The sequence below is a fragment of the Lynx canadensis genome, chromosome B1, assembly GCF_007474595.2.
Source record: "Lynx canadensis isolate LIC74 chromosome B1, mLynCan4.pri.v2, whole genome shotgun sequence".
NCBI lineage: Eukaryota > Metazoa > Chordata > Mammalia > Carnivora > Felidae > Lynx > Lynx canadensis.
This window is the reverse complement of record NC_044306.2, coordinates 146,260,280-146,286,827: the sequence shown is the minus strand read 5'-3', so window position 1 is coordinate 146,286,827 and position 26,548 is coordinate 146,260,280. Positions and strand designations below refer to the sequence as shown.

Here is a 26,548-nt window from a genome sequence, read left to right as displayed (position 1 = left end):
TGTTCCTTGTAGCTGGCCGTGGCAGTCCTGTGCTTATAAATATTTCTGCATTTTGGTTGAGAAAGATTTCATGGATTTAAGTGGCATATTACAGAAAAAATAACAACCAGAAAGGAACCTTTTCCTTTTTACCTCATTTTCAAGAACAAGCGGCATTAAATCGTTCCTGGAAGTTTAATTCTGCACAAGCCACAAGTGTTCGCTGCTTCTTGACATGCTCCATTTACTTCTACTTTTTTTTGTTTGTATGTTTTGGCAGCTTCCGTAGATAAATTGGAGTTTCTGATGTCCCTGAACACCCTCATTTACGTCAGTTTTAGGTCTGTCTGGAGATCATTACAGCAATAACACTTTCTGGTTTTCTTTTTCTGTTTTTTAAAAAAATTTTTTAAAGTGTTTATTTTTGAGAGAGAGGGATAGAGACACAGAGAGAGACAGAGACAGAGACAGAGTGTGAGCTGGTGAGGATCAGAGAGAGAGGAAGACACAGAATCTGAAGCAGGCTCCAGGCTCTAAGCTGTCAGCACAGAGTCTCGAACTCACGAGACTTGAAATCATGAGCTGAGCTGAATTTGGAAGGACGCCCAACTGACTGAGCCACCCAGGCACCCCCTTTGTTTTTTTTTTTTTTTTTTATTTACATGAAGTTGAGAGATTTGTACAGTATGACTTGTGCTGAAGCCCAACTATTTGAGCCTATAAAACATGATGAAGTGTTCAAACCGGGGTAGCAGATATTTCAGATTTTCATACCTGAGCAAACACGAACTCAACAAACATTCACTTTTCTTTAAGAAGCTACCAGTAAAGCATGCATGTCCACTGATTTCATTTTGGTGGTGTTCGAAATTGATACAGAGAACAAACTTTTTAAAAAAATGATCTTTTTATTTTGAAGTAATTTTAAGTTTACAAAATTTGTAAAAATAGTACAGTTTCTGTGCACCCTTCACTCAGTTTCCCGGGTTGCAAACACTTGACATTAACAGGGAACATTTGCCAAAGCTTAAGAAACCAAAATTGGCACATTATTGTTATTATTTTAAGTTTATTCATTTGTGTGAGAGAGAGAGAGAAAGAGAGAGAGCGTGAGTGGGGGAGGGGCAGAGAGAGAGGGAGACATAGAATCCAAAGCAGGCTCCAGCTCTGAGCTGTCAGCACAGAGCCCTTCGAGGGGCTCAAACCCACGAACTTGCAGATCATGACCTGAGCCGAAGTTGGACGCTTAACCGACAGAGCCACCCGGGCGACATGGCACATTATTACTACTATTAATGAAAACTCCAGACTTGATTGGACTTCACCAGATTTTCAACTTATTTTCCACTTTCTGCTCCAGGACCCAACCCCGGATGCCACCCTCAGTGAGTTATGTCCCCCACTTCCCTCTGAACTGTGACAGTCTCTGAGTCTTTCCTTATTTGTCATGACTTTGACGTTTTTGAAGAGTTCTAGTCAGCTATTTAATATTCCTCAATTTAGGTTTAAAGGATGTTTTCTCATGGCTAGATAGAGTTACAAACTCTGGGGGAAAGTACCAAAGAGCTGAAGTGCCCTTTTCATCATATCATATCAGGAGGTACATGCTATCCACTTAATACCGAGTGACGCCATTAACCTTTATCCTTTAGTTAAGGGGAGGTTTACCAGATTTCTCCACGGTCAAATTACTTGGTTTTCGGAATTGGACAATTTAAGAAAATGTAACAACGTATATGAACAGGTTATAACAGGAGAGAATTATGCAATTAGTGAAACAAAACCATGCAGGATGTATGATCATTTTGCTGTGCTCACAGTTTAAAATATTAAATTTGAACCACTCAACTAGGGGGATAACAGTGGTTTTTTTGTTTTTGTTTTTGTTTTTTGTTTTTCTGGGTTTTTTGTTGTTGTTGTTGTTGTTGTTAAATCACTCCTCTCTAGGAATTCTTAATCGTGTATCACAGAGCATCTTTATCATAGCATTATGGTTAAAAGCCATTCTCTCTGAGTGTGAGTCCGAGACTCAATATCCTGTGACTTTGGGAAAGTTACTTAACCTCTCTTCACTTTAGTTTTTATATTTGTAAACTTAAAGCCCCATAAACATAACCTTAAAGTCCCATAATAATATCTATTTCACAGGGTTGTTTGGAAGATTGAATGAGTCAATATTTGTAAAAACCCTTAGAAAAGCACCTGCAATTAAGCACAAAATAAATGTGCTGCACCTTGGAGTAGGTGCAGAGGCTTAGTAACTAACCCATAGTATGTGGCAACTAAATAAAGGAAGTGGTCTGTTTCGTATTTACTCAGAATCCTGTAGACTCTTATTCATTAGCTACTATGTTTGTTGAATAAAAACTCAAATTTTCAGTGACTTTGTTAAAGTTTATTCTGTAGAACAAACAAAAGTTAAGAGATTACAGAAAAAATAGTCTCTTCATGACTTTCTGATTTTATAAACTTCATAAAGTGAGGCTGTCTTACATTTACAAGTAGAAAACAAAGCAATGCACCTTTCAAGTTTTAAAGAATGCTTTTGGATTACTGGCCAGTGTCCCATCAAATCCCAGAACACAATTTATATATAACGAGGGGAGACCCACACAGACTCAATTACTCATAAGCTAGTCTCATATTTACAACTTTCAGGATTTTTTGTTCTCCCTTCTTACTGCTTAACACAAATTTTGATCTTTCAATTTCCCTAGTTTTTCCTGTCAGGATCATACCGACAAAGGCTAGAATGTCTTTAAAGACAGTCATCTTTTCCAACAAATGCAGTGAAGAGTCTTTAAGTCAAACTCCTTTTTATAGATGAAGTGATTGAAACTAGGACCACAAACTAAATCAGTGGTAGAGTTCAACAGTAAAATTGAAAACTCCTGGGTAAGTGTATCTCCTAGTAGAGTACAGTTGTGCCTTCCTTTCAGGAAGCCTCATACAGAACATTTTTGGGGGGGGGAGCTAAAATATTTTGATCTGCAATAGACAAGATATTTTCATTTATAAGGGTACAGATAATTTTACATTCACTAGTAGTACTTCAAAGCAAATGAAATACAGTATGCAATTAACTAAGCAACATCTATAGGCTATTGCTCCCCCTTCAAAAGTTCCTGAAAGTCTTAGTTCTCATGATGGCACAGGATCCCTGCATATAACTTCGTTTTACTCTATATTCACTCAACACCTTCTGTTTTCCCGCATTTGTCCCTATTTCACACTTTCATGACTTTTTTTAAAAACCAGAGCAAAATTAATGAGGAAAAATGTTCACAATTACTTGGAGAACTGTGTAGCTTTGAGTTTTGGGTGTGTAGGAAACAAATGGTTTACAACATCTGATGGATTTCGTTTTCATTGCCATGTTAGAGTAACTATTTCTTCCCAAGAGGGAGAGATTCAACAAGTAAGTATTTAAAAAGAAGAAAAAGGAGGAGGAAGAGGAAGAGAAAAAGGAGAAAGAAATTTTTGTTCTGTTCTTGTCTTTGTCTATTCTTGTGGTAGTTGGTTTTCCTTTTTATTTTTTAAAAGTAAACTCTACCCTCAACTTGGGGCTCGAGCTCAGGCTCTGAGATCAAGAGTCCAATACTCTTCCAACTGAGGTAGCCAGGTATCTCTGTTTTAGGCGAATATGCTCATTTTCATTTTTACATATGAATTGAAATTATTTCATCTTTTTTAATTTTTTTGTCTTTGTCCTGTGTTTGTGGTTTATTATTTTATTATTTTTTTAATTTTATTTTTTAATCTTTTTAAATTTACATCCAAATTAGTTAACATATAGTGCAACAATGATTTCAGGAGTAGATTCCTTAGGGCCCCTTAACCATTTAGCCCATCCCTCCCCCCACAATCCCTCCAGTAACCCTCAGTTTGTTCTCCATATTTATGAGTCTCTTCTGTTTTGTCCCCCTCCCTGTTTTTATATTATTTTTGTTTCCCTTCCCTTATGTTCATCTGTTTTGTCTCCTAAAGTCCTCATATGAGTGAAGTCATGTGATATTTGTCTTTCTCTGACTAATTTCACTTAACATAATACCCATGTAGTTGCGAATGGCAAGATTTCATTCTTTTTGATTGCTGATTAATATGCCATTGTGTGTGTATATATATATATATATATATATATATATATATATATATACCACCTCTTTATCCATTCATCCATCGACAGACATTTGGGCTCTTTCCATACTTTGGCTATTGTTGATAGTGCTGCTATAAACATGGGGGTGCATGTGTCCCTTCGAAACAGCACACCTGTATCCCTTGGATAAATGCCTAGTAGTGCAATTGCTGGGTTGTAGGGTAGTTCTAGTTTTAGTTTTTTGAGGAACCTCCATACTGTTTTCCAGAGTGGCTGCACCAGCTTGCATTCCCACTAATATAGAACATTTTAAATGTGAAAAGAAAAATTGCGGAGTGAACCTTTCCATCACAATTGTTTTTTTCTTTATGGAAGGATTTACAATGGGTTGAGTTTCTGTTTAGGCAATGCTGGGAAAAGTTATTCCACTCACTTAATGAACATTTATATAGTGTTTAATCTGCACCACCTCTCACAAATGTTGACTCATTTCTCATAACTATCTTGGTGTGGACAGAGAAATGTTTAACAACTTGCAGGTGACAGGTGGTTTCGCTAAGGGCTCAGTGGCCGGCTGCCGCGAGCAGGCTCTTACCCACTAAGCTGGGCAGTCTGGGAGCCCTGTTCCTACATACCCATCTCTGGGCCAGAGGTCATTCCTGTTTGTTCCCCCCTTCCCGCATGGGATTCCATGTCTCCAAGAGGTCTGAATCCAACCTGGAGAATTACACTTAAACCCTCTCTACCTAATATTGAATTCGTCAGATTTCTCTAAAACTTCTGGTGAAAAAATAGCAAAGGTGTCAGCTTCAGAGACTGAAATTCCTAGTCCGAAAACAGACAAGTCACTGTTGCTAGAGAAAGGGACACCAGCCCTGAGGGTTGTGTGTAACGGAGTTTTGAGTGTGATGTGGCGGTTCATGTGAGGGTGCCACACAGCAGGTACCCGCTCACTGGGGACCATGTGCTGCTTTGTCCCCGGAAAGACCAGAACAAGTGAATTCCTGGAGCCTGGCCAACTTGCCCCTCTCCAGCTTGAGACTGATGGCGGGTCCTGTATTCCATAGCTCAAATTTGAACCCCTCATGCATGGAAAAAGAGATTTTCCGGGATTTAGGGAATTCCAACATTTTGGAGGGTACAAGGAAGTTCAGCAGGATACAAAAGAAGAAGAAAAAAAAGGTCATGTTACAGCCCTCTCCTTTCACTGAAATCCACACTAGAATCGACTCTAGACACTGATTCTTACTCCCACCAAATGGAAAACATAACCGAGGTCATCTAAGTGTGATTTGAGAATATACAAGAGAAACAGTTTGAACATTTTTCTCTGGAATCCGAGACGCTGGCTGTATTTTTGACAGCATCCCTTTCAGGGGTAGGACCTGTGCAAGACGGAATTCAGAGACAGAATATACAGAGATGGAAGGTAGAGAGCCAAGCAAATGTACCCCCTCGCTGTCCTTAATTCCTCCAAATCTGATCACTAACGAGACAGAACTCTCCCTCCAAAACTGCCGCGCCACCCCTGTCCGGGGCTCACAGATCCGTCCCCAGCTCCTCTCCCAGCGACCGGGGATCCCTGGGCGCCCACGGTCGCCGCACCCTCCCCCGCGGTGGCAGCCGCCGCGGGGCGGCCACTCACGCCCCCTTTGCGCATTGGGGCGGACAACGGTCTCTGAGTCGCCGGCACCCGCGGGCGGGTCCCCCTCCACCCCGCGGGCGGGGCCGCGCGAACCTTCCGCACCCGGGAATGACCCGGGGCGCCGGGAATTTCCCTGCCCCCCCACTGCGCCCTGCGCCGCGCCGCGCCGAGTCGACAGGGGATAAAAGCCCTTCTCCCGGCTCGGGGAGCCACAGAGTCCGCTCCGCCAGCCCTCCCGCCAGCCGTCCAGCTCCAGCCACCGCCGCCGCGACTCCCCGAGCTGAGCCCCATGGCCCGCACCGCGCCCCGCGCTCCCCGGCTCCTCGGCGCCGCGCTGCTGCTCCTGCTCCTGGTCCCCGCCGCCCGGCGCGCCGCAGGTGAGGCCCGGAGCCCGCGGGGGGACGGGGTGCGGGTGCGGGTGCGGGTGGGAGTGGGGTGCGCGCCCCGGGGCCGCCCGCTCACCCGGCCTGCTCTCCCCGCAGCGGCGCCCGTCGTCACCGAGCTGCGCTGCCAGTGCCTGCAGACCGTGCAGGGCATTCACCCCAAGAACATCCAGAGCGTCAAGGTGACGCAGTCGGGCCCCCACTGCGCCCACACCGAAGTCATGTAAGTGACGCCCCGCGCTGCCGCCGTCCTGGCCGTCCCCCCCCCCCCGCCCCCGTGCCCCCCACCCCGCGGCCCGGCCTCCCGCCAACGGGGACTCTGCCTTGTCTCCGCAGAGCCACTCTCAAGAACGGACACGAAGCCTGTCTCAACCCCGAAGCCCCCATGGTCAAGAGAGTCATCGAAAAGATGCTAAGCAAGTGAGTTATGCTTTCTGTTGACGCGTGCCGCTAGAGTCCTTGGTCACGGATCCTGGCAAATGCGTCCGGGAAGTCTGATCAAGGAAACCTAGGTTTCGCTGAAGGACTGAAAAATCTGTTTCACACTAAATTTGCTGTTCAGGTTATTCATCCGCTTTGTTGCGGGAAGAATATTTCTAGTGCCCTTTCTCCCCATTCAAACGAATGTGGGTAAACCTGCTTTTATTACAGTTATTGGTGTTGGTCAGTTACATTAAAAAGCTTTCCACCTGTTAAGAAACATAGGCATTCCCCCCCGCCCCCATTCCTTCTGGGCTTCACGTCTGCAAAGCAAAATCCTTGGTGTTGTGCAACATAGGCTCTAAAGCTTAGAGGTGAAGAGAGCAGGCACCTTGTAGTGACACTGTACTAGGGGCAAATCTGGATTCTCTCCCTATCAGCCATGTGACCCAAGGATGATGACGATGACGATGATGATGATGAACCTAAAGCTTCTGTACGCCCAGGAAAAGAGTAAACCGTAGTAACTACCATATGGGGTTGCTATGAGGCTGAAGGGAGGCCCACTGTGACAGAGAGAAACACGTTGTGGCTGCTCGTAGCCAATAATGGAGCCCAGACCACAGGCTCCACCTACGTTCCCAAATGAAAGCATCCAAGAGCTTAGAGGTCTCTACCACACAATGTAGGCAGTAGCCTTTTAGATGCCAGGCTGGGGAAACTAGCTTCAGAAAACTCTGGAACGTCACGATTGGGACAGGAGAGGGGTGCTGTGCCAGCCAGCTTTCCCGAGCAGTACTAAGGATGACATTTTTCTCATTATCGGGCAGCTCCAACTGACCAGAGGAAGGCAGAAGCAGACTGGTGGCTGCACCTGAATCCGGCCTTGCCCTTACAGGAATCAAAGAGGAAACAGTGGAATCGTCAGCGCCCAGTGCCACCAGAATTGGGCCTCATACGTTTTGAGCATCTCTTAGGAGAAGCCTCCTATTTATTTATTTATTTATTTGTTGGTGGGCTGGTTTTCAGAAATTCTCTGCCACTATTTTACATGCAACGTAATTATAGGCTGCGACTGAATCTCTTTGCGGCACTATGCCGTTATTTTTATTGTTTATTTTATGTTAAACCCAGCTTAGTTCAACCCTGATTTGTATTTACTTTGAAGGTAAAGGTTTGCACATATTCCCAGTCATTAAATTAATACTTCTGAGGAACCCACAGCATACCAGCCACTGTGACAGTGGCTGGAGCATACAGGTAGAGAGTGAGGTTGTTATCAGGCTGGGGAATGTATGTGCACAACTATTTTTGTAATTGTTTAAAAGAATGGCTGTTATTTATTGAAATGATGTCACAGTATGTGGTCAACATTTCTCATGTTGAAGCTTTAGGAACTACAATGTTCTACATATCCTGTGGACATTTTATGTCTTTCCTGTAAGGCATAATGCCTTATTTATTGTTAAATATGCAGTGTTTCTCTATATCTTATAACAGAGAGGCTCACATATTTATTGCTATTTTTGAAAAGAACTTGAAAATAAAGTATTTCAAAATAAAAAAAATGTTTGTTTCATTTAGGGGCAAAAAGTCTATCTTTACTGGATCATCTGATGATTTACAGCAATATTTCTCGAGCTTTTTAAAAATTGTTTTTCCTCCTGGGCATTCAATTTGCTACACAGATAAGTCAAACTATAATTTATGCTTGACTTTATCTGATGATAGCTGTCATTTCATTTACCCAGGAATATGCTTGGGTTTCATTTACCTAGGAATATGCTTTTCCCAAGTATGGGTTTCCCTCTGTCCCTCAGTGCAAGAGTCACTGATATTTTTTGCCATTTGTTACAAAGAGCTTCTCTCTACCCTCCTACTACTCAATTTTCTCTCCTCAAAAGCATTTACATTCTTAGAGCAATCTTAACAAGGATTCTCATTTAATTGCTTTTGATAAATGAGTCTTCAAACAATTATTGACAATTTAATGAAGCTGGCAGGGAAATGGCGGTAAAGTGAATTTTTTCTTCAAACCTCAAATAAGTTGGGTCACCAGTAGAAGCACAAAAAGTGAATGGCTGAGTACTTTGTCTACGAATACATCTAATTGACATTTGTGTTCAATTTTCTAACCTTCATTTATAAGTAACTGACACTGGGGTGCCTGGGTGGGTCAGTCGGTTTAGATCCCAACTCTTGATTGCACTCAGGTCATGAACCCAGGGTGGCGGGATGGGGTTTGACCCTGAGCGTGAAGCCTGCTTAAGTCTCTCTCTCTCTCTCTCTCTCTTTCTCTCCCTCTCCCTCTCTTTCCCCCTCTCCCCCACTCAGGTGTTCTCTATCTCAATAGAAAAATAAATATATATATATATCTGCCACTGAGTTTAATGTTACTCCAATTCTTTATATCAATTTATCAAATAGTTTTAAGGTTTGAGTATATTCGTTCCCATCCTTCCTAGTGCAAATTTTATGGAACCTGATAGATTGTTTAGCCTGAGAAAGCCCTCTGGAAGTTGGTATCCAACTGCCCCAGGATGACACCAAGCACTTGATGTTTCCAAGACAAACAAGATTTGTACGTAAAGAGAGGAAAGATGCCTATGATCTGAAACCACACTCCAAACCAGGAAAGGAAGAATGTTCGTGAATGTGTGGGGTGTGCTTGTCTCTGACTCAGGACTCATTCAGGAAATCCTGAGCCCTAGGTAAAAGTCTTCAGCAGAGGCCAGAAGGCAGGGCTGGCAGCCTCCATACCTAAGATCAGATTCTGCTTTGCCCAAGTAGCTGGGTAAATAAGGATTCTGAGTAGCAAGAAACAACCTGTGTGAGCTTTGTTTTCATAAAGTTAAAAATGGTAACCTCTTTGTAACTGCAGTGTTATTAGTTAAGCTGAGATAAGAAGGAAGAAAATTTGTGAATCGTACAGAAGTAAATAAGGTAAAACGTTGCATTGCGAGTAACTTGTCCTGCAAGTGTTCCGCAAAAGGAGCAAACATTAACCTGATAAATGAGCCATGTCTTGAAATACGAGTAGTACGTGATGCCAAATGTCACATGATCACAACTGAGACAATGGTTGCCTCTCTCTCTCTCTGTCTCACACACACACACACACACACACACACACACACACTGTGGGATTGTAGGTGATCGTCTTCCATGCTCGGATGCTCGGTCTCAGGCTGCGGTGTTTGGCAGAAATCAGTGATTTTTCGGAACTTTGGAAGGTGCCCACAACTGTCACTAGTGTGTTTTTTGTCACTTGAAAGCGCCTATGGACAGTCCTTTGCTTTTCCATATAAGAGTAAGCTTAGGAATGCTCTGCTTCATTCTAGGTCAGGCTGCTTCCAGATAGAGACCCTTTCCTCAGTGGTTGTATCACCAGTCACATTAAATACAGATAGGACAAGAGTTGATTCATACTGTACTGTAGTCAACACCTGTTAGTGATAGTGAAAATCATCCTACTCAATAACCCTCCTCCCTCTTGTCTCCCTCACACTAGTCACAAAGGTTTTCAAAGGTAAGTGCAGGTTAATTTATTTTTCTTCATATTTTGTATTTTCTTTATTATTTTGTATCATATTACAGTATTGTAATCATTTTTAGATGAATATTTTTGGGTTTGGAATGAATCATCTGCGTTTCCATTATTTCTTATGGGGAAATTCGCTTTGATATACAAGTGCTTTGGATTACACTCATGTTTCCAGAACGAATTATGCTCGCAAACCAAAGTTTTACTGTAAATGCAAGCCATTATTGAAGCTCCACAAATGCTAACATTTACTCCCTCACCCCAAGGCTAGGGACATTGGAAACTATTTATAAGAGGGACCCCGAGGGCTCAATAACACCCTCACACCTAAGACCAGTTCTTACATTCAAACGCTGGCTTGAGCCTGCTGTACTGGCCACTGAGCTTTTGTCAGTATGGAACAAAGAACATAGAAAGGAGAAAGGAGATGTTCTGTTCATATGGTGGATAAGGACATAGGTTTCAAAGAATTGGGTAAACTTTGGATAAATTCCAGCTCTATCACTTGTTGACTGTGCGATCTTGGGCATGTTTCTTGACTTCACTCAGCCTCATGTCCCTTGCTACAGAATGAAGGTAATAAAAGAACACACTTTCTCAAGTTTTTGCAGGGATTAAGCATTATCAGTGGCTCCAGAAATCTGCCATTGGTCCTTAGGCCAATTCTATGGACATCGTTTCAGTGCCTGTCCTCAATCAAGTGGATATGTACTATACTTTTCGCACCAAATCAACCTGAGACTTTGCAAGTACAAGGCAGTCTCCCATTAAGAGTGATATGGCAGGAAATGGGACACAAGGGGTGTAAGGTGGTGGTCATGAGTTTAAGTAGGAAAAGAATACTGGGTGACACATCACAACTTTGAAAGATCATCAGCAGGAAATAACCATGGCAACATTGACTAAAGTTTCTTGAGCAATGTTACCAAAGGAGCTAAACCCAGAAAGGAGTCATTATGTCATTATGAGTCCTTCCTTGTGAATGCAATGGAGATGTCCTCTCAGGATTTCAAGAAGTAACTGGAAGGACATTGGGGAATGGTGGAAGTGGCAAACCTGAAATAGCATAATGGAGACAGTCCAGAATAACAGATGATACCGTTTCTCTTTTCTTCCTGACTACCCACACAAATAATCCTATCTTCACCATTGATGCCCCCGTTCGTATTTCCTTTACTTACCAATGAGTTGCACCATTGCAATGGGCAGCACCTATACTTGGTGACAGCTTCCCAACCCAAGCCCCCTGTCCTTCTGATCCTCTTCCTGAGGGCTGTCTCCATTTGGGTGTGGGGAGGAGAGCATGGCAGAGAGAGTTTGCTCAGCTCAGAGGCAGGATGGCCTGTGATTTAATGCCCTAAGAGGCCACACTCATTCAGGGGCAGGAGTTAGTAGATGAATATTCTATTTTCCAGTCCTTTGGTTGGACAATTCTGGAAAATACACTATATAAATATGAAGGAATTCCTGTCTACCTTGCTACTCAACTCTATCTCCTCAAAAACATTTACATTCTCATAGCTACCTTAGCAAGGACTCTCATTTCATTGCTTTGCTAAATGACTTATTTATAAATATATTTATTATATATGTAAACTTTCCACTTCTCTCCTCATTATGTTCACATTTTCTCTTAAACCCTTGAGCATATTTGTAATAGCTAGTTTAAAATCCTTGTCTATTAATTCATTTTAATTTTTATTAAAAAATTTTTTTAAGTTTATCTATTTTTGAGAGAGACAGCATGAGAGGGGGAGGGGCAGAGAGAGAGGGAAAGAGAGAATCCCAAGCAAGCTCCATACTGTCAGTGCAGAGCCTGATATGGGACTCGAACTCATGAACTGTGAGATCATGACCTGAGCTGAAACCAAGAGTTGGAAGCTTAACTGACTGAGCCACCCAGGTGCCCCAAATCCTTGTCTACTAATTCTATCATTGTGTCATTTTTATTTCTATTGACTGATCTCCATCACCCCCCTCCCATTATGGATCATGCTTTTCTTCCCGGCATGTTTAGTAATTTTTGATTGGATGCAGGAAATTTTGAATCCCATGTTGTTAAGTGTCAAGATTTTGTTTTCTTCCTTTCCGATCTTGGCCTCTGCTATGACGGGCAGTTAAGTTACTAGAGAACCAGCTTGATATTTTTGAGGCTTGTTTTTAAGCTTCATTAGGGGGGTCTACAGAGAGTTCTTTGCCCCAAAGCTTGTTTAGCTGTACTGCTAAGTCATGCCCTTCCTGTGCCTCTGCCGAATGCCCTGAATGCTCACAAGCTCCCTCCACTCTAACAAGTCTGAACTCAAGTATCTCCCCACCCCATGCAGTCTAAGAATTGCTCAGCTTATAGATCTCTGGCCCCTCTCTGCTTGACCCAGTGGAGTTTCATCATATGCATGTGTGACTTAGCATTGATCAGAGAGACCCAATGGAACCTCAGTATAGATTTCCAGAGCTCTGTTTTCATGCATGCAGCTCTCCTTCCTGCAACCCTACTCCATAACTTGTAGTCACCTCAGTTTCCCTTAATTCAAATCTGTGTCTCTTCAAGTCAGCAAAACCACTGTGCTCTGCTTGGGATCCCCCCACCCCCAACCCCTGCCAAACCATGGTCCAGAATTGCTCCAGCAAAAAAGCCAGGGTGATCATGAACCTGACCTTCTTTATTTCTTTTTCTCAGGGAGCCTAGTCTTCTGTTGCTTATTTTCTAGTGTCTAAAAGCAGTTGTTCAATGTGTTCTGTTGAGTTTTCTAGTTGTTCATGGCAGGAAGTTAGGACTGTCCCCTTTTATATGGCTGGAAAGTCTTGGTGGCACAATTCTGAGGAACATTTTACAAGATTCCTCAGGGGCTCCATAGCAAGATTAGTCTCTACTTACTTAACAGTGACAGCTCATTTATTACATAGACTGTATTGGTATTTTTCTCTTCCCTACCCTACACTCCCCCATTCCCTCACTTGCCCTTTGTATGGTTCTTTCCAAGGTAAACTCCTGCACTCAAGGGATTGTATCAGAATCTGCTTTCAGGGAAACTTGGTCACTTGGATTCCCCAGAAGTTAGATCCCAGTGTTGACTCATGTACAATTATTTTAGTAAGGAGTATAATACCAGAGAATCAGGAGGAAGGAAAATGTGAAGTGGGCAGGGAAAAAGTCAAAACCTAGAAGTTGGGTCCATAAGGCCTTGAAATGGATGTGTGTGTGTGGGGGGGGGGGGTAGAATCTACCAACCCCACATCCAGCACCTTATCTTCTCCTGTGAAAAGGATAGTATGCCTATTGACATTTTGTCCTCAAAATTAAAATGATAAATATTTTCTCTTTTAAGTGAGAAGTAGTTGGAATTATTTCCTTAGCTCTCAGGGGTTCCCTGAAAAAAAAAACACATAGTTTGAAGAGGAATAAACAAGTCACAAATTAAAACCAGGAACTGGTCTTTGAACAGGCAGGTAAGAGTTTAGTTCAAAACCTTGGAGATCACACAAAAAAATCAGTTCTCTCATTTTATAGATGGGCCTGTGGAGGCTCAGAGACCCCCAAGGAATTACCAAATGTCACAGAACCGTCCTATTTCAAAATGAGTTAGGACTCAGCTTTCTGATATTTAGTATAGGACTATTTCATTAACTAGATTATTATTAAATTTATTTAGTTGTGGTTCTAGGGTTGGCTTTCTAAAATTTGTAGAATCAGTATCAGGACACTAATTAATAACTAAGAGCCCATTCACACCACAAGTTTTTGTAGGGTATTCTAAAGGAAATATGATGATTATTGTGGCCAATTTGAGGTAAAAAATGGGGTCAGCTACATTGGGTGATCTGCTGAGTTACTCTCTCAGTTATCTATCACCTCCCCGAAATGTAGTGGCTGAAAGCACCAACCATTTTATCCTGGCTCATGACCCTGTAGGTCATCAGATTGGGCTAAGTGATGCCACAGCTGGACTGGGCTGAGCTGGGTGGTTCTTCTGATGGTCTCTCCTGGGTCACTCATGTGGCTACAGTCATCTGTGGCTTGAGCAGGTCTGCCTTGCTCACTAGTATGGTGCTTGGCGCTGGCTGTTGGCTGGGCTTCGTGTCTCCAGCAGAGGAGCTCTGCCCTGTTCTTATGGTGGCAGCAGCATTTCAAGATTGCAGAAGTGGAAACATTTTTTTCCTATTTATTTATTCAAGTGTAAATTACATAGAATGTTATATTAGTTTCAGGTATACAATATAGTGATTCAACAATTCCATACAATCCTTAGTGCTCATCACAGTAAGTGTACTCTTAATCCCCTTTATGTATTTCACCCTTTCTCCCACCCACCTACCTTCAAGGGTTCTGGAATTTTTGCTCTGAAGTATCCACATCCCTTCTACCACATTCTATGGCCCAAAGCAGTATCAGCATGGAGTTAAGGGGTTTGGGAAGTAGATTTCACTTCTTGAAGTGAGGAGCTCTTAAAAATTTGTGGTTATTTTTAATCTTTCATAATTATTTAACCTCTCTGGGATATTCAATTCTCTCATCTATAAGACACAAGCATCCCTTGTAAGGTTTCCAGATAATACACAGAAAGTTCATTGAGTTGTGTTGACACAAAGCAGGACTCAATTAGTGGTTGTTACCACCATTAAATTATACTGCAGCTCTGTTAGAGTAGGTAAATATTTTGAAGAAAGAAACATAAGATTACAGTTAAAAATAGGATTTTGTGTACGTGTGTGACTTACATGTGTGCACGGGTCTCAGGCTCGTGTGAAAATTCAACTGATAAAGTAGATTGTCTGTAGAATTTAAGAAGCTGACAATCTGAGCATGTCAAACAACCTAGATCCAACTGTACTTTAATTTTGCTCCAGATCTGGCATGGATTTGGGCAGGTCTAGGACAAGAGACCCATATTCGATAAGGAAGATCTCCAGATCTTTTATCACTATGTCTTTAGCAAACTCCTTAACAACCATGATGTCCAAAGCCTGTTTTTGAAGTTTTGGAAAACTAAATCATTTTGAATCTTTCAGTAGTTGACTATCTTATCTTTGTATACGTCCTTGTTATCGTCATAATATCGAGACATGTGGATAACACAGCATTTCACTTGGTACAGGTGGAAAATAAGACTCAAAGAAATCAAGATGGTGTCTGAATAGTGTTTCTATAAAGGCCAATATCTGATCAGTCACTTGAATGTTGTCAAGATACTAAAACTTACCTAGTTTTGAGATTGGAATAACTTGTTACTCTTCCTTAGTATGCGAAGACCGCTATCTTAGTTTGTCCAGGCTGTTGTAAGAAAATACAATGGGCCTGTGGCTTATACACAACAGGAATTTATTTCTCACGCTTCTGGAAGCTGGAAGTCTGAGATCAAGGTACCAACTTGGTTGAGCAACGGCTCCCTTGGATCTTAGACTGGTCTTGTCTCACATGGCAGAAGGTGCAGGGGAGTTCTGGGGTCTCTTTTACAAGGCCACTAATTTCACTCACGAGGTTTCCATCCTCATAACCTAATAACCGCACCTTCTAACACCATCACCTTGGGGCTTAGGATTCAAACGTGTAAATTTGGAGGAGACACAAACATTCAGACCACAGCAACCCTTTGTGAATCTGTGCCCTTGTATGTGTTTCTCTGTATGGAACGTTCTGTCAGACTTTCGTTTTGATGCACTTCCTTTCACCTTCAGCAACTCCAATGTTACTTCCTGGGTGAAGTCTTTTCTCCCCGCTCTCACCTCTAAGTCCTCCCTCCTCTGCCTGCCGAGGGCCCCAGCTATACATCTAGGTTAACACAGATCACCTTCTAGTTTAGTCTATTTACAAGTCTGTCTCCAAACAGGCTCTGAATTCCTCAAGAGCAGACACTCCATTTTTATTCTTTGACTATTCAATGTCCTGCAAAGGCTTTGGCAGGTGACACACGTTCACTGATGATTGTCAACAGAAAACACCTTATTATTATTACTGAGGCTAGGTTTACCTTCAGGCCACATCGGCCCTTCAGTAATCACTGATTCTTCAACTAAATGCTGTTGTGGGTTGAATTATGTCCCCTCATGGCCACTCCCCAGACCCATAGGTTAAAGTCCTAACCCACAGTACCTCATTGAGAGGCAAGGTCTTTCCAAATTAGAGCGAGGTCAGGCGGGTGGCCCCAATCCAATATGTCTGGTGTCTCTATACAAAGGGGAAATCCGGAGGCAGACAATCACACAGGGAGAACACCGTGTGAAGATGAAGACAACCACCTCTAAGCTGAGGAGAGAGGCTTGGCACAGCTCCTTCCATCTGAGCCCTCAGAACCGACTTTGTGTGCACTATGATCTGGGGCTTCTGGCCTCCAGAACTCCAAGACAAAAAATGGGTTCTTGCTTAAGCCACCCAGTCTGTGGTTCTTGGTCATGACAGAGTGAGGAAAGTAATGCCAATGCTTGGATATTTGATTTGTTCATTCAGGCAAACAAAAACAAAAACAAAAAAACCCGACAACGTGGCCAGTGTGGAATAACAACGAAGGTCACTTATAAAATTACTTCAGGAAAAAAATGGGAGCTCGTAGTTCACTGTTACTTATTTCAGCTTCAAACCCATTAAAACTGCTGCTTTCATACCACAAGTAAACTGTGGTTTGCTATTTTTGACAGGACAAGAGTTATTATAGCCTGAACTTCAGTTTCTTTGTAGGTTACTTATGCTATAAGTGCGCCTGGAGCTTGGCAGATTCTATGATCACCTTGAGTGGGATTATGCCAAATAGGCCTAAAAGCTAAAAGCAAATACCACACTGAGGAAAAGCATCTTAATTACTTACTTTGTACAAACATGACCTTTAAAAAGTACATAGACATTCTTACTCCATTGTGTAAGCCACTGTTAACTGACTGGCGTGGAACTCTTCACAATTATGCAGTTTCCCTCCCTAGGAAATAACAGGTTCATTTGTCCTTTCAATGAATTCATATCCTGCCCCCAAACGTCAACCCCCCCTTTCCCTTATGACAACAAAGCTCGAAAAGCAAACCCAGTTTCCTTATTGGCTTGTGGCAAACACACTACTTAATAAACTGCTCCTTTCATCCTTCAATGAAGGGGGAGTGCAAGAACAACAAAAAATTCCCAGGGCTACAGAAAGCACATAAAAGAGGGCTGCGGTGTTGATTCCACCATTCAGACTAGGATCAAGATCAAGCACTGACATGGCTGCTGAGAGCTCACAAAGAAGATTCCTCCTGCTGGCTGTCTTTGCACTGAGCATCTTCGGTAAAGCAGCTACAGCTTTTGTATTTTCCTTCTAGGCATTGCAAAAATTTAGAAAAGATTCGAGAGCTGATGAGATTGTATTTAGCATTGAGCAAAATATAGCAACTGTAAAATTGAAACCTTGGCAGAACATGTATTTAGATTGTGGGGTGTCAAAGAATTTCTTGTTGGATTAATTTTAAAAATATGTTTAGTTTCCTGGATTTATTGAACTGGAAGGATCTGTGCTTGTCTTAGTCAAGATAACAGCAGGAGCATTACTGCAAATAAGTTTAGGGGTATTTATTGCAATGATAGTGGACAGATAGAAAGTGCCTCTTTCAACTGATAGAATTCACATAAAATTTTTATGTTGAAAACTTTTCATAGAAGGAAATCAAGTTGACTGTATCTGTAAATAAGTTATTTTATTGACCATGCATACTTTTAAGCAATGAATTATTGGTCTAGTGCACGTATCCATTCCTCAAACATCGTAGATGCTTAATAAACGTTTGTCGATCATAAAAATAGCAGGTGATTAGATTTGCGTGCTTGTCTCTCTAAATTAGCCTACCGGTACTTATTTTGGGAACTGGGTGTCCTGCTGCATGGATAAAGGAAAAACATAACTGCTATCTTTGTTCTTACTCAGGGTTTTGCCATTCTTTTCTTACACAGCCAATCTCTGTGAGGGGCAAGAGTTGCGATGCCAGTGTATTCAGACACATTCTGATTTTATTTCTCTGAAATTCATTAAACATGTCCAGTTGATACCCGAAGGTGTTCACTGCAGCAGGAAAGAAATCATGTAAGTAGTAAAGATGTGGGGGAGAATGGTCGCCTCTAGGATTGGGCTTTGCAACACGGACATTTGCATTAAAAAAATACGGTACGTTGGGAGTGCCAGAGACCAGGGCCCTGAGCATGATTCATGTACAGTGTGGGAAGATAATTGTCCAGTGGTTATGCTCTTGGAAAATGTCATGTACCCTCTCCAAAAAAGTAAAATGCTCTCAAATGGGAACACGATTAGTGTGTGAACTCTTTTGAGTGGCCTTTGAAGTCAAAGAACATGTGCAAGAAGCAAAGTTACATGGTCCTCAGTAAGAATACATGGGTAATTCTTGATTTTCTAGAGATCTCTCTATTATACGCTTGGGCAACATAGTGAGTCCGTATGGCTTAGTGGCTCTCAAAGCCGGTGTGACAATCTTTCTGAAGCATCGGAAATAAGCTCAACAAATATAGAGCTTAGAGGCTGGGGAGAACACTTCTGCATTTTATTGAAACTTTTTAAAATTTTGAACGATATCATACATAGTGTTTTGGCTCATTCCTAAGTAATAAATTATCACAACTCAGTGGCATAGAATAAACCCATTTATTATCTCAAAGTTCTGTAAGTCAGTAGGCCAATGGCTTGACCAGTTTCTTTGCTTAGGGTTTCATAAAGCTTAAATTAAGATGTCAGCTGGGCTGAAGTCTTGTCTGGAGGATCTGGGAGGAATCCACTTCCAAGATGATCTATGTTGTTGGCTGAAATCAGTTCTCTGCAGTTGTAGGATTGAGGTATCCATATTCTTTCTGGCCATTGGCTCATGGTCACTCGAAGCTCTTAGAGGCTACTCTCAGTTTCTTCCACATAGCTTCTTCCATATCCATGACTAAGAATCTATCCCACACTGATCTGATCTCATGCTTCAAATATCTCTCTTCGGCTACTAACCAGAGATAACTCTGCTTTTAGGGCCCATGTGGTTACATGTGAATTATCTGTCTTTGGATTAATTTAGTCAACTCATCAGTAACCTTAATTGCATCTGCCAAATCCCTTTGCCATGTAACATGACATAATCATGGATGTAATATCTCATTGTCTTCCTGGAGATGAGGGAGGAAAGCTTGATGAGTCTTAGGATTCTGTCTAACATGCATACAAAAGAGTATATAAATATATATACATGCAATTTAAAGATCAGTAATAAAACAAAATCTGTTCACTTGCCACCCAGGCCAAAATCTGGAATATAATTCATATATCAGAAGCCTGCACATGCAAAACACCTATTTGGTGTTTGGGTTGAATTGTGTCCTCTCTAAATTTATATTTTGAAGTCTTACCAACCTAAAGCTCAGAGTGTGACTGTATTTGGAGATAAGATCATTAAAGAGGTAACTAAGGTTAAGTGAGGTCATAAGGCTGGGCCCTAGTCCAACATGACTAGTGTCCTTATAAGAGGAAGAGACACTAGAAATGCACACACACACAAAGAAAAGGCCTGTGAGGACACAGCAAGAAAATGGCCATCTGCAAGCTAAGGTGAGAGGCCTCAGAAGAAACTAAACCTGCCAATACCTTGATCTTGAACTTAAAGCCCCCATACTGTGAGATACTAAGTTTCTGTTGTTCAGGCCACCCCGTCTGTGGTATATTGTTGCAATCCTAGCAAACTAATACACCTTCGGAATCATATACCCATCCCAAGCTAAGAAATAACTACTATTTGAGCTGCTGTTTCTTGCTTTTTAAAAATCATTATACCATCTATGTATGAAATCTAAAACAATTACAGTTTTGCCTGTGTTGTGGATTGAATGTGCGTGGATTGAATGTGGATTGAATGAATGCACCCCCGAATTCATATGTTGAAATCCTAAGCCACAGCGTTACAGTTATTAGGGGAAGGAAACGTTGGGAGGTGATTGGGTCATGAGGGTGGGGCCCTCATCACTCAACAAAGGGATTAGTGCCCTTAAAAAAGAGACCACAGAGAGCTCCCTAACCTTCCGACATGTGAGGACAGAGTAAGAATGTGGCCTTCTATGAACCAGGAAGCAGGTTCTCACCAGACACCAAATCCATGGCACTTTGACCAAGAACTTCCCAACCTCCAGAACTGTGAGAAATGGTATTTGTTAAGCCACCCAGTCTGGTGTTTTTTATATATATATAGCAGCCAAAATGGACTAAGACAGCCTGCTTTTGAATTTCAGGACATCATGCTGTATATACTCTTTGACTTAATTCTATTATTCAACATTTTATTCTGCAATACATGCATTCTGATATGTTTAGCTGTCCTTTATTCAGTTTAAATGACACTTAGGGGGCGCCTGGGTGGCTCAGTCGGTTAAGCGTCCGACTTCAGCTCAGGTCACGATCTCACGGTCCGTGAGTTCGAGCCCCGCGTCGGGCTCTGGGCTGATGATGGCCCAGAGCCTGGAGCCTGCTTCCGATTCTGTGTCTCCCTCTCTCTCTGCCCCTCCCCTGCTCATGCTCTGTCTCTCTCTGTCCCAAAAATAAATAAACGTTAAAAAAAAAATAAATGACACTTAGTATCCCGTTGTAGGAATACTAACTCAACAAATACCAAGTTTGCTTATCCAGTCCACTGTTGGTGCACATTTGGGTTCTACCCACGTTTTTGCGATTGTCAACATCCTGCATATATGGTTCAGGTATATGAGAGTTTCTCTTATTACTTGCTGGGTTTCATTTAAGGTTTGCACATCTTTGACCTTATTAGGTTATGCCACACTGTATTACAAAGTAACAGTACCAATGAACACTCCTTCCTACATAAAACCATTTGTTGTTTCACATTTGGCCAATATCTGGTGTTGTTAACCTGATGGGTATGTAACGGTATCTTTTATTGCTTGTTTAATTTGCATTTCTCTGTTATTAATGACGTTGAGTATTTTTTCCATGTGTTCATAAGCATGTATGTTCCCTTTTATGTGAAATTTCTGTTCATTTCTTTGCTTTCTTTTCCCACTAGGATACCATCATTTCCCTATTGGTTCACAGGTGATTTTTACATATTCTGGGTATTAATCGCTTGTCAGATTTATGGATAGCAAAACTCATTTTCCAATTTGCAGCTCGTATTTTCCTTCTTTCTATGGTGTCCTTTCAATTAATGTAAATTTGTATTTTTTACATACCAAGTTAAACAATATGCTTTTTTTTTTCTGGTTGGCACATTGAGTGTCTTGTTTCAAAAAAACTTTCCTTCACAGACTTCACAGAAATATTCTGCTATATTGTCCTCTAAAACTTTTACAATTTTTTTCCATTGTATTTAAGACTTTAACCCACCTGGAACTGATTTTAGTACGTGATGTGAGAGATTTGTTCAATTTTATTTTATTTTTCCGAATAGTTCATCAATTATTCCAGCACTACTTATTAAAATATCATCATTTCCCCACTGATACGCAGTGCTAATTCTACCATAAATTGTGTTCTCCTCAATTCTGAACCCTCTATTCTGTCCCATTAATCGATTTGTCTTTACTTGTGCATTATCTTTAACATTTTATAGTAATTCTTAACATCAAGAAAGGAAAATTCTTCCATTGTCTTCAGAGCACATTTTCTTGGATTTTTGCTCTTCCATATAAATATTAAAATCAGCTTGCAAATTTGCACTAATTACATCATAATTTTGAGTTTCTTTGACATTATAGATTAATTTGTAAATTATTGACGTTTTCATGATTCTGAGTTATTTCAAGAACATAGAATCCCACTTTATCAATCCCGTAGAAACCCACTTTATCAAGGGCTTCTTTTAATGTCTTGAACCAAAGTTTTATGATTTTTTCCATAAAGGTCTCCATTTCTTTTGTATTATTAAAAAAAAACCCACATTTCTAGTCATTTTATATTTTTTGATGCTATTGTAAAGAATAACTTTATAAAATTTTGTTCTAGTTGTTACTAGCATTTAGACCAAATTTTGTATTGATTTTGTAACCATCAACTCTTTACTTGAGTAGTTCATCTGGCAATAATGGCAGTTTACTTTCCTCCTTTGGGACTTTATGCCTTTTATCTTTCTAGCTTTGTGGAAATGACTGTGGTGATAGCATGTATCCTTATCTTCTTTCTACTTTCAAATGAAATGCTTTCGAGGTTTTACTACTATGTATGATGCTTTGTGGCTATCTGTGTATTGGTAATTTGCTAAGGGGTTATTATTACATTATTATCATTATCGTTTTTATTATGATCTGGTCCTCCATTCATGCAATGAACTTTAAAGAGGTAGAGATTTGTGGTTCTGCGAAGTAGAGTTTAAGACTATAGAAGCAGGGCGTCCTAGCAGCACAGGTGGTTAGGCATCCGCTCCCGATTTTGGCTGAAGTCATGATCTCACAGTTTCGTGAGTTTGGCCCTGCATCAGGCTCTGCGCTGACAGTGCAGAGCCTGCTTGGGATTCTCTCTTTCTCCCTCTCTCCCTCTCCCACTCAGCTGTCTCTCTCTCAAAATAAATAAATAAACTTAAAAAAAAAAAAACTATAGAAGCAACTTAAACTTCAGAATTAATTTAAATAAGCAATTTATGTTCTCCTCTCCCCCAGTAATAAATGAGCCTTTAATGAGGTCCCAAAAGCTAACACAATTAGCCCAGGTATAATGATAAAGAATATAGAGTAAGTGGTTAATAACTGGAATCCCGGAAGATATTACCCTTGTGTAGATTTTCCAGTCTAACAATTGTGTAGCATAAGTCTACTAAATGTTTGCTGCATACTTGATATCTCAAAAACTTTAAGAAAAAATTTTATCTTTTTTTTTTTTATTTTTTTTAACCTTTATTTATTTTTGAGACAGAGAGAGACAGAGCATGAACGGGGGAGGGGCAGAGAGAGAGAGGGAGACACAGAATCTGAAGCAGGTTCCAGGCTCTGAGCCATCAGTCCAGAGCCCGATGCGGGGCTCGAGCTCACGGACCACGAGATCATGACCTGAGCCGAGGTCGGACGCTCAACCGACCGAACCACCCAGGCGCCCGAAAAAATTTTATCTTTAATTGATTTTTAAAATTTCATTATGTATACTGTTATGACTGAAAGTCATATTCCAATAATAGTATTAATGTAGTTTGAGAAATCCATATGTCCATTTTAAGTATAAAATTTCATGTTGATATCATTTTAATCAATACATTTAAAACATTATTAAATTATGTACAATTATTACTTAACCAAAATGCTCTTTTTTTTTTTTTTCCCAGAGTCACATTGGAAGATGGGAAATTAATTTGTTTGGATCCTAACGCTGAATGGGTGATGACTATTATCAAAAAGATTATCAACAGGTATAATTAATGCCAAGGATTCTCATATTCGAACTCCCTTTCTTTTCTTTTAATTAAAGATATCTATGAATATATTCAGACTCTGCCATAGATTAGAATAAAATTACAGTAAGATTAGAATGAGTCTATACCAGAGAATCCAAAAGTGTGGTCCCAAGACCAGCAGAATTATCATCACCTGGCGACTTGTTAGAAATTCACATTCTTAGGCCTCAGCTTAGACTTACTAAAATCAGAAACTGGGGGTCGGGCCCAAACACCTGTGTTTTAGTAAGCCTTCCAGGATATTCTGATGCATGACCAAGTTTGAGAACCATTGGTTCTTACCTTCTATTTAACATGATATCCAAGTCGACCTGTGTTATAAGTATCCCCATTAAATATAAAAATGATCTAATATTGCTAGAAACTATCTTATGCAGATAAGGTAGGCAGGCAATAGACACATTTGGTGAAAGAAGTTTTAAGGAAAAAAAAATCCCTTTAGAAAAAAAAAAATTTACTTCCAGCACATTTCTAGAATCTAGACTCCACATGGAATTTGCAAATTGGTGAATGGAGAAGGTACATTAAGGACAGGCAGGTGATAATGGGAGTGTATTTGGATTAACTTGTGGGAAAAAAAGTCATGGTAGGATTTTTAAGCCAACGCAGTGCATAAGGCAGAGATTATGACTCATATTAGAAAAACTAAATTTTGTGGGTTTTTAAATTAAAAAATAAAAAGGGAGTGCCTGGGCGCCTCAGTCAGTTGAGTGTCCCACTCCTGATTTCGACTCAGGTCATGATCCCAGGGTTATGGGATCACCAACCCCCCCCCCCCCGCCCTGCCCTGACCCCGCCATCAGGCTCCTCACTGAGCTTGGACTCTGCTTAAGATTCTCTCGCTCCCTCTCCTTTTGCCCCTTTCCCCCACTGACACTCTCTCTCTCTAAAATGAAAACAGTTAATTAATTAATTTAAAAAAGGAAAACGAATTAAGGGTATGTGGAACTATGATTCACCAGGGGATCACCTTGGCAGTTGAATAGTATAATGTGGTGGGAAGAGCTCGGGTTTGTGACTCATAGAGCTATGGGTTAGTGTTCTAGATCCACAACTATAATTTATGTCATTTTGGATAACTCACTTAACATCGAGATTTACATGATTTCGTTTGTTCTTACTTTGCTCTATCATGGGATAATACATGTAAAGTGCTTAATTATGGCTGCTGTCTGTTTTTAGCTTACCAAATACATGAGATTTTTTCTTTATTCTTCTGGGTTTTTTCTTATTTTCTTACAAGGGGCCACACATGGGTAATCCTGTGTATCTGTATAGTCACCTGTTGCTCTGTTTGTATTGTAGTGCCCCTAACTGATGGTCACACAAGGAACATCACATCCTGTGGGTATCGGAAGCCCTCGGTATCATCGTGAGCTTGGACATCCTCCAGAGGTTTCTTTCAGAGTAGCATCAAGTTATGCTAATTTCTGACTAAAATGAACTGCCTTCTTTACTTATTCTGACAACCTAAACATTATTTTCAGGCAGGTGGTTGGCTACTTGTGAGGGAATAGTGGAAGGGAGGGTTATGAAATTTCCATTATGTTGTAAGAATACTCTCTAAACTCATATAGTAGGTTAGAGGTTTCCTAGTTAGGCTCACAACATCTTAGTAGAGTTCACCTTTTCCATGCTGTGCCCTACCAGTTAACTTCCTAAGGCACTCTGGCATTTGATCACTGCTTTTCACTTGACCCTATCCTTTGATATTATTCTTAATGACATCAACATTTTTCTTGATCAACTTATCAACACTCTGGCCTTTTGATTGCTTGAACTTTTAAGTTCCAAAGGCTTTAACTTGCTCCCCATTTTAGTCATCCACAACCTTGGATCTCAGTATAAATAAGGTTGTTTATCTACAGTTGTCAAAACTTCAATGCTTCTTTTACGGGAATTTTTCATTCATTATAAGATCTATGCATTTAATGAGAAGAAAATGGGGTTCATACAGTTGTATGATAGACTGGTCTTAAATTTTAAGAATTTACTCTTAAATAAAGCAAACCTGATAGATAACCTCAGCCAAGAGTAGAGGCAACCCACCCTAGGAAACTTTAAAGTCATCAGGTTGGAAGAGGAAGGGAAGGAAATTTAAGACCATTGAGACCCAAGGAAGATCATAAGGATGATGCCTCGGAAAGATGAAATAGAAAATGCAGAACTAAGGCTGTGTTTTAACCATTTAACTTCTTTTAGGTAGAATTTCTGGATATGCAACACCATATTGAGAGAATATATATGTATATAATTTTTTTTATCGTTCTGAAAATAAAAATGTTTTCACAGATGAGTGATGTTCTCAGTTGGGGCTGCTAACAAATTACCCTAGACTGGGTGGCTTAAACAACAACTTATTTCTCATAGTTCTGGGAGCCAGGAGTCCAAGATCAGGGTGCCAGAAAGGCCAAGTACTTGAAAAGGTCCTCTTCCTGGTTTACAAATAGCTATTTCCTTGCTGTGTCTTCACATGGAGGAAAAAGCTAGCTCTCTGACCATTTTTTTTAAATAAGGGCACTAATACCATACATGAGGGTTCTACTCTCATGACCCAGTTACTTTCCAAAGGCCGCACCTCCAAGCACGATCACATTGAGGTGAAGATTTCCACATACGAACTTTGGAGGGACACAAACATTCAGTCCATAGCGGAAATGAATTCAGTCCCTAGACACTGGAGTCCTCAGGACTTTCTCTTGTCATCTGTTATGTTTTTGCCTCTCTCTGCTGGCCTGGGGTTTCTCTTTTTTCTCTGATTTTTGGGTCTCTATGACAAGTCATCCACAAAAAAATAACTTGCTTTCCCTATGATTCAGTGTCTGATTCCTGAAAGAGAAGATCTCATTGGCTATATCGACCCAGGTGTCCACAGAGGTCCAATAAACTGTGGCAAGGGTAGTGCCCTTTTTATGAATTGAATCCTTCGAAGGATTCGATCACTCCACGTGTGTCTTCATGTGTGAAAGGGAAACACAAAGACAAATGAGAAAATACATTTCCTCAGGAGAGACTCTAGTGCCTTCAAGAGGTGATATGCATGCATTGGAAGAGCCCTGGGCAAAAGGTCGAAGGTCTACAATTCTGAACAAGTA

General features: G+C 40.9%; 1 protein-coding gene across 3 annotated transcripts; it reads left to right on the top strand.

Annotated features, from left to right (window-relative positions):
- The first annotated feature begins 5,860 nt into the window (after window positions 1-5,860).
- LOC115512551 (growth-regulated alpha protein-like) lies at window positions 5,861-25,749 on the top strand. Of its 3 annotated transcripts, XM_030313686.1 has the most exons (5): window positions 5,861-6,100; window positions 6,206-6,329; window positions 6,443-6,526; window positions 23,325-23,408; window positions 24,759-25,749. In XM_030313686.1, exons 1-5 carry the CDS (start codon window positions 6,013-6,015, stop codon window positions 24,769-24,771), a joined length of 393 nt encoding a protein of 130 aa, XP_030169546.1. In that variant the 5' UTR covers window positions 5,861-6,012; the 3' UTR covers window positions 24,772-25,749. The 3 variants fall into 3 exon arrangements, with proteins under 3 accessions (XP_030169546.1, XP_030169544.1, XP_030169543.1); XM_030313684.1 differs by lacking the exons at window positions 23,325-23,408; window positions 24,759-25,749 and adding an exon at window positions 7,357-8,076 and having other exon boundaries at window positions 5,928-6,100; XM_030313683.1 differs by lacking the exons at window positions 5,861-6,100; window positions 6,206-6,329; window positions 6,443-6,526; window positions 24,759-25,749 and adding exons at window positions 17,127-17,316; window positions 17,977-18,106; window positions 20,649-20,757 and having other exon boundaries at window positions 23,325-23,379.
- Window positions 25,750-26,548: the final 799 nt, after the last annotated feature.

Excerpts from the sequence above, each read along its gene's own strand:
- LOC115512551 (XM_030313686.1), top strand. The coding sequence starts at position 6,013 with ATGGCCCGCACCGCGCCCCGCGCTCCCCGGCTCCTCGGCGCCGCGCTG. Across the intron at positions 6,330-6,442 it reads TGCGCCCACACCGAAGTCAT|AGCCACTCTCAAGAACGGAC; the intron begins GTAAGTGACGCC and ends TTGTCTCCGCAG. Across the intron at positions 6,527-23,324 it reads ATCGAAAAGATGCTAAGCAA|AGTCACATTGGAAGATGGGA; the intron begins GTGAGTTATGCT and ends TTTTTTTCCCAG.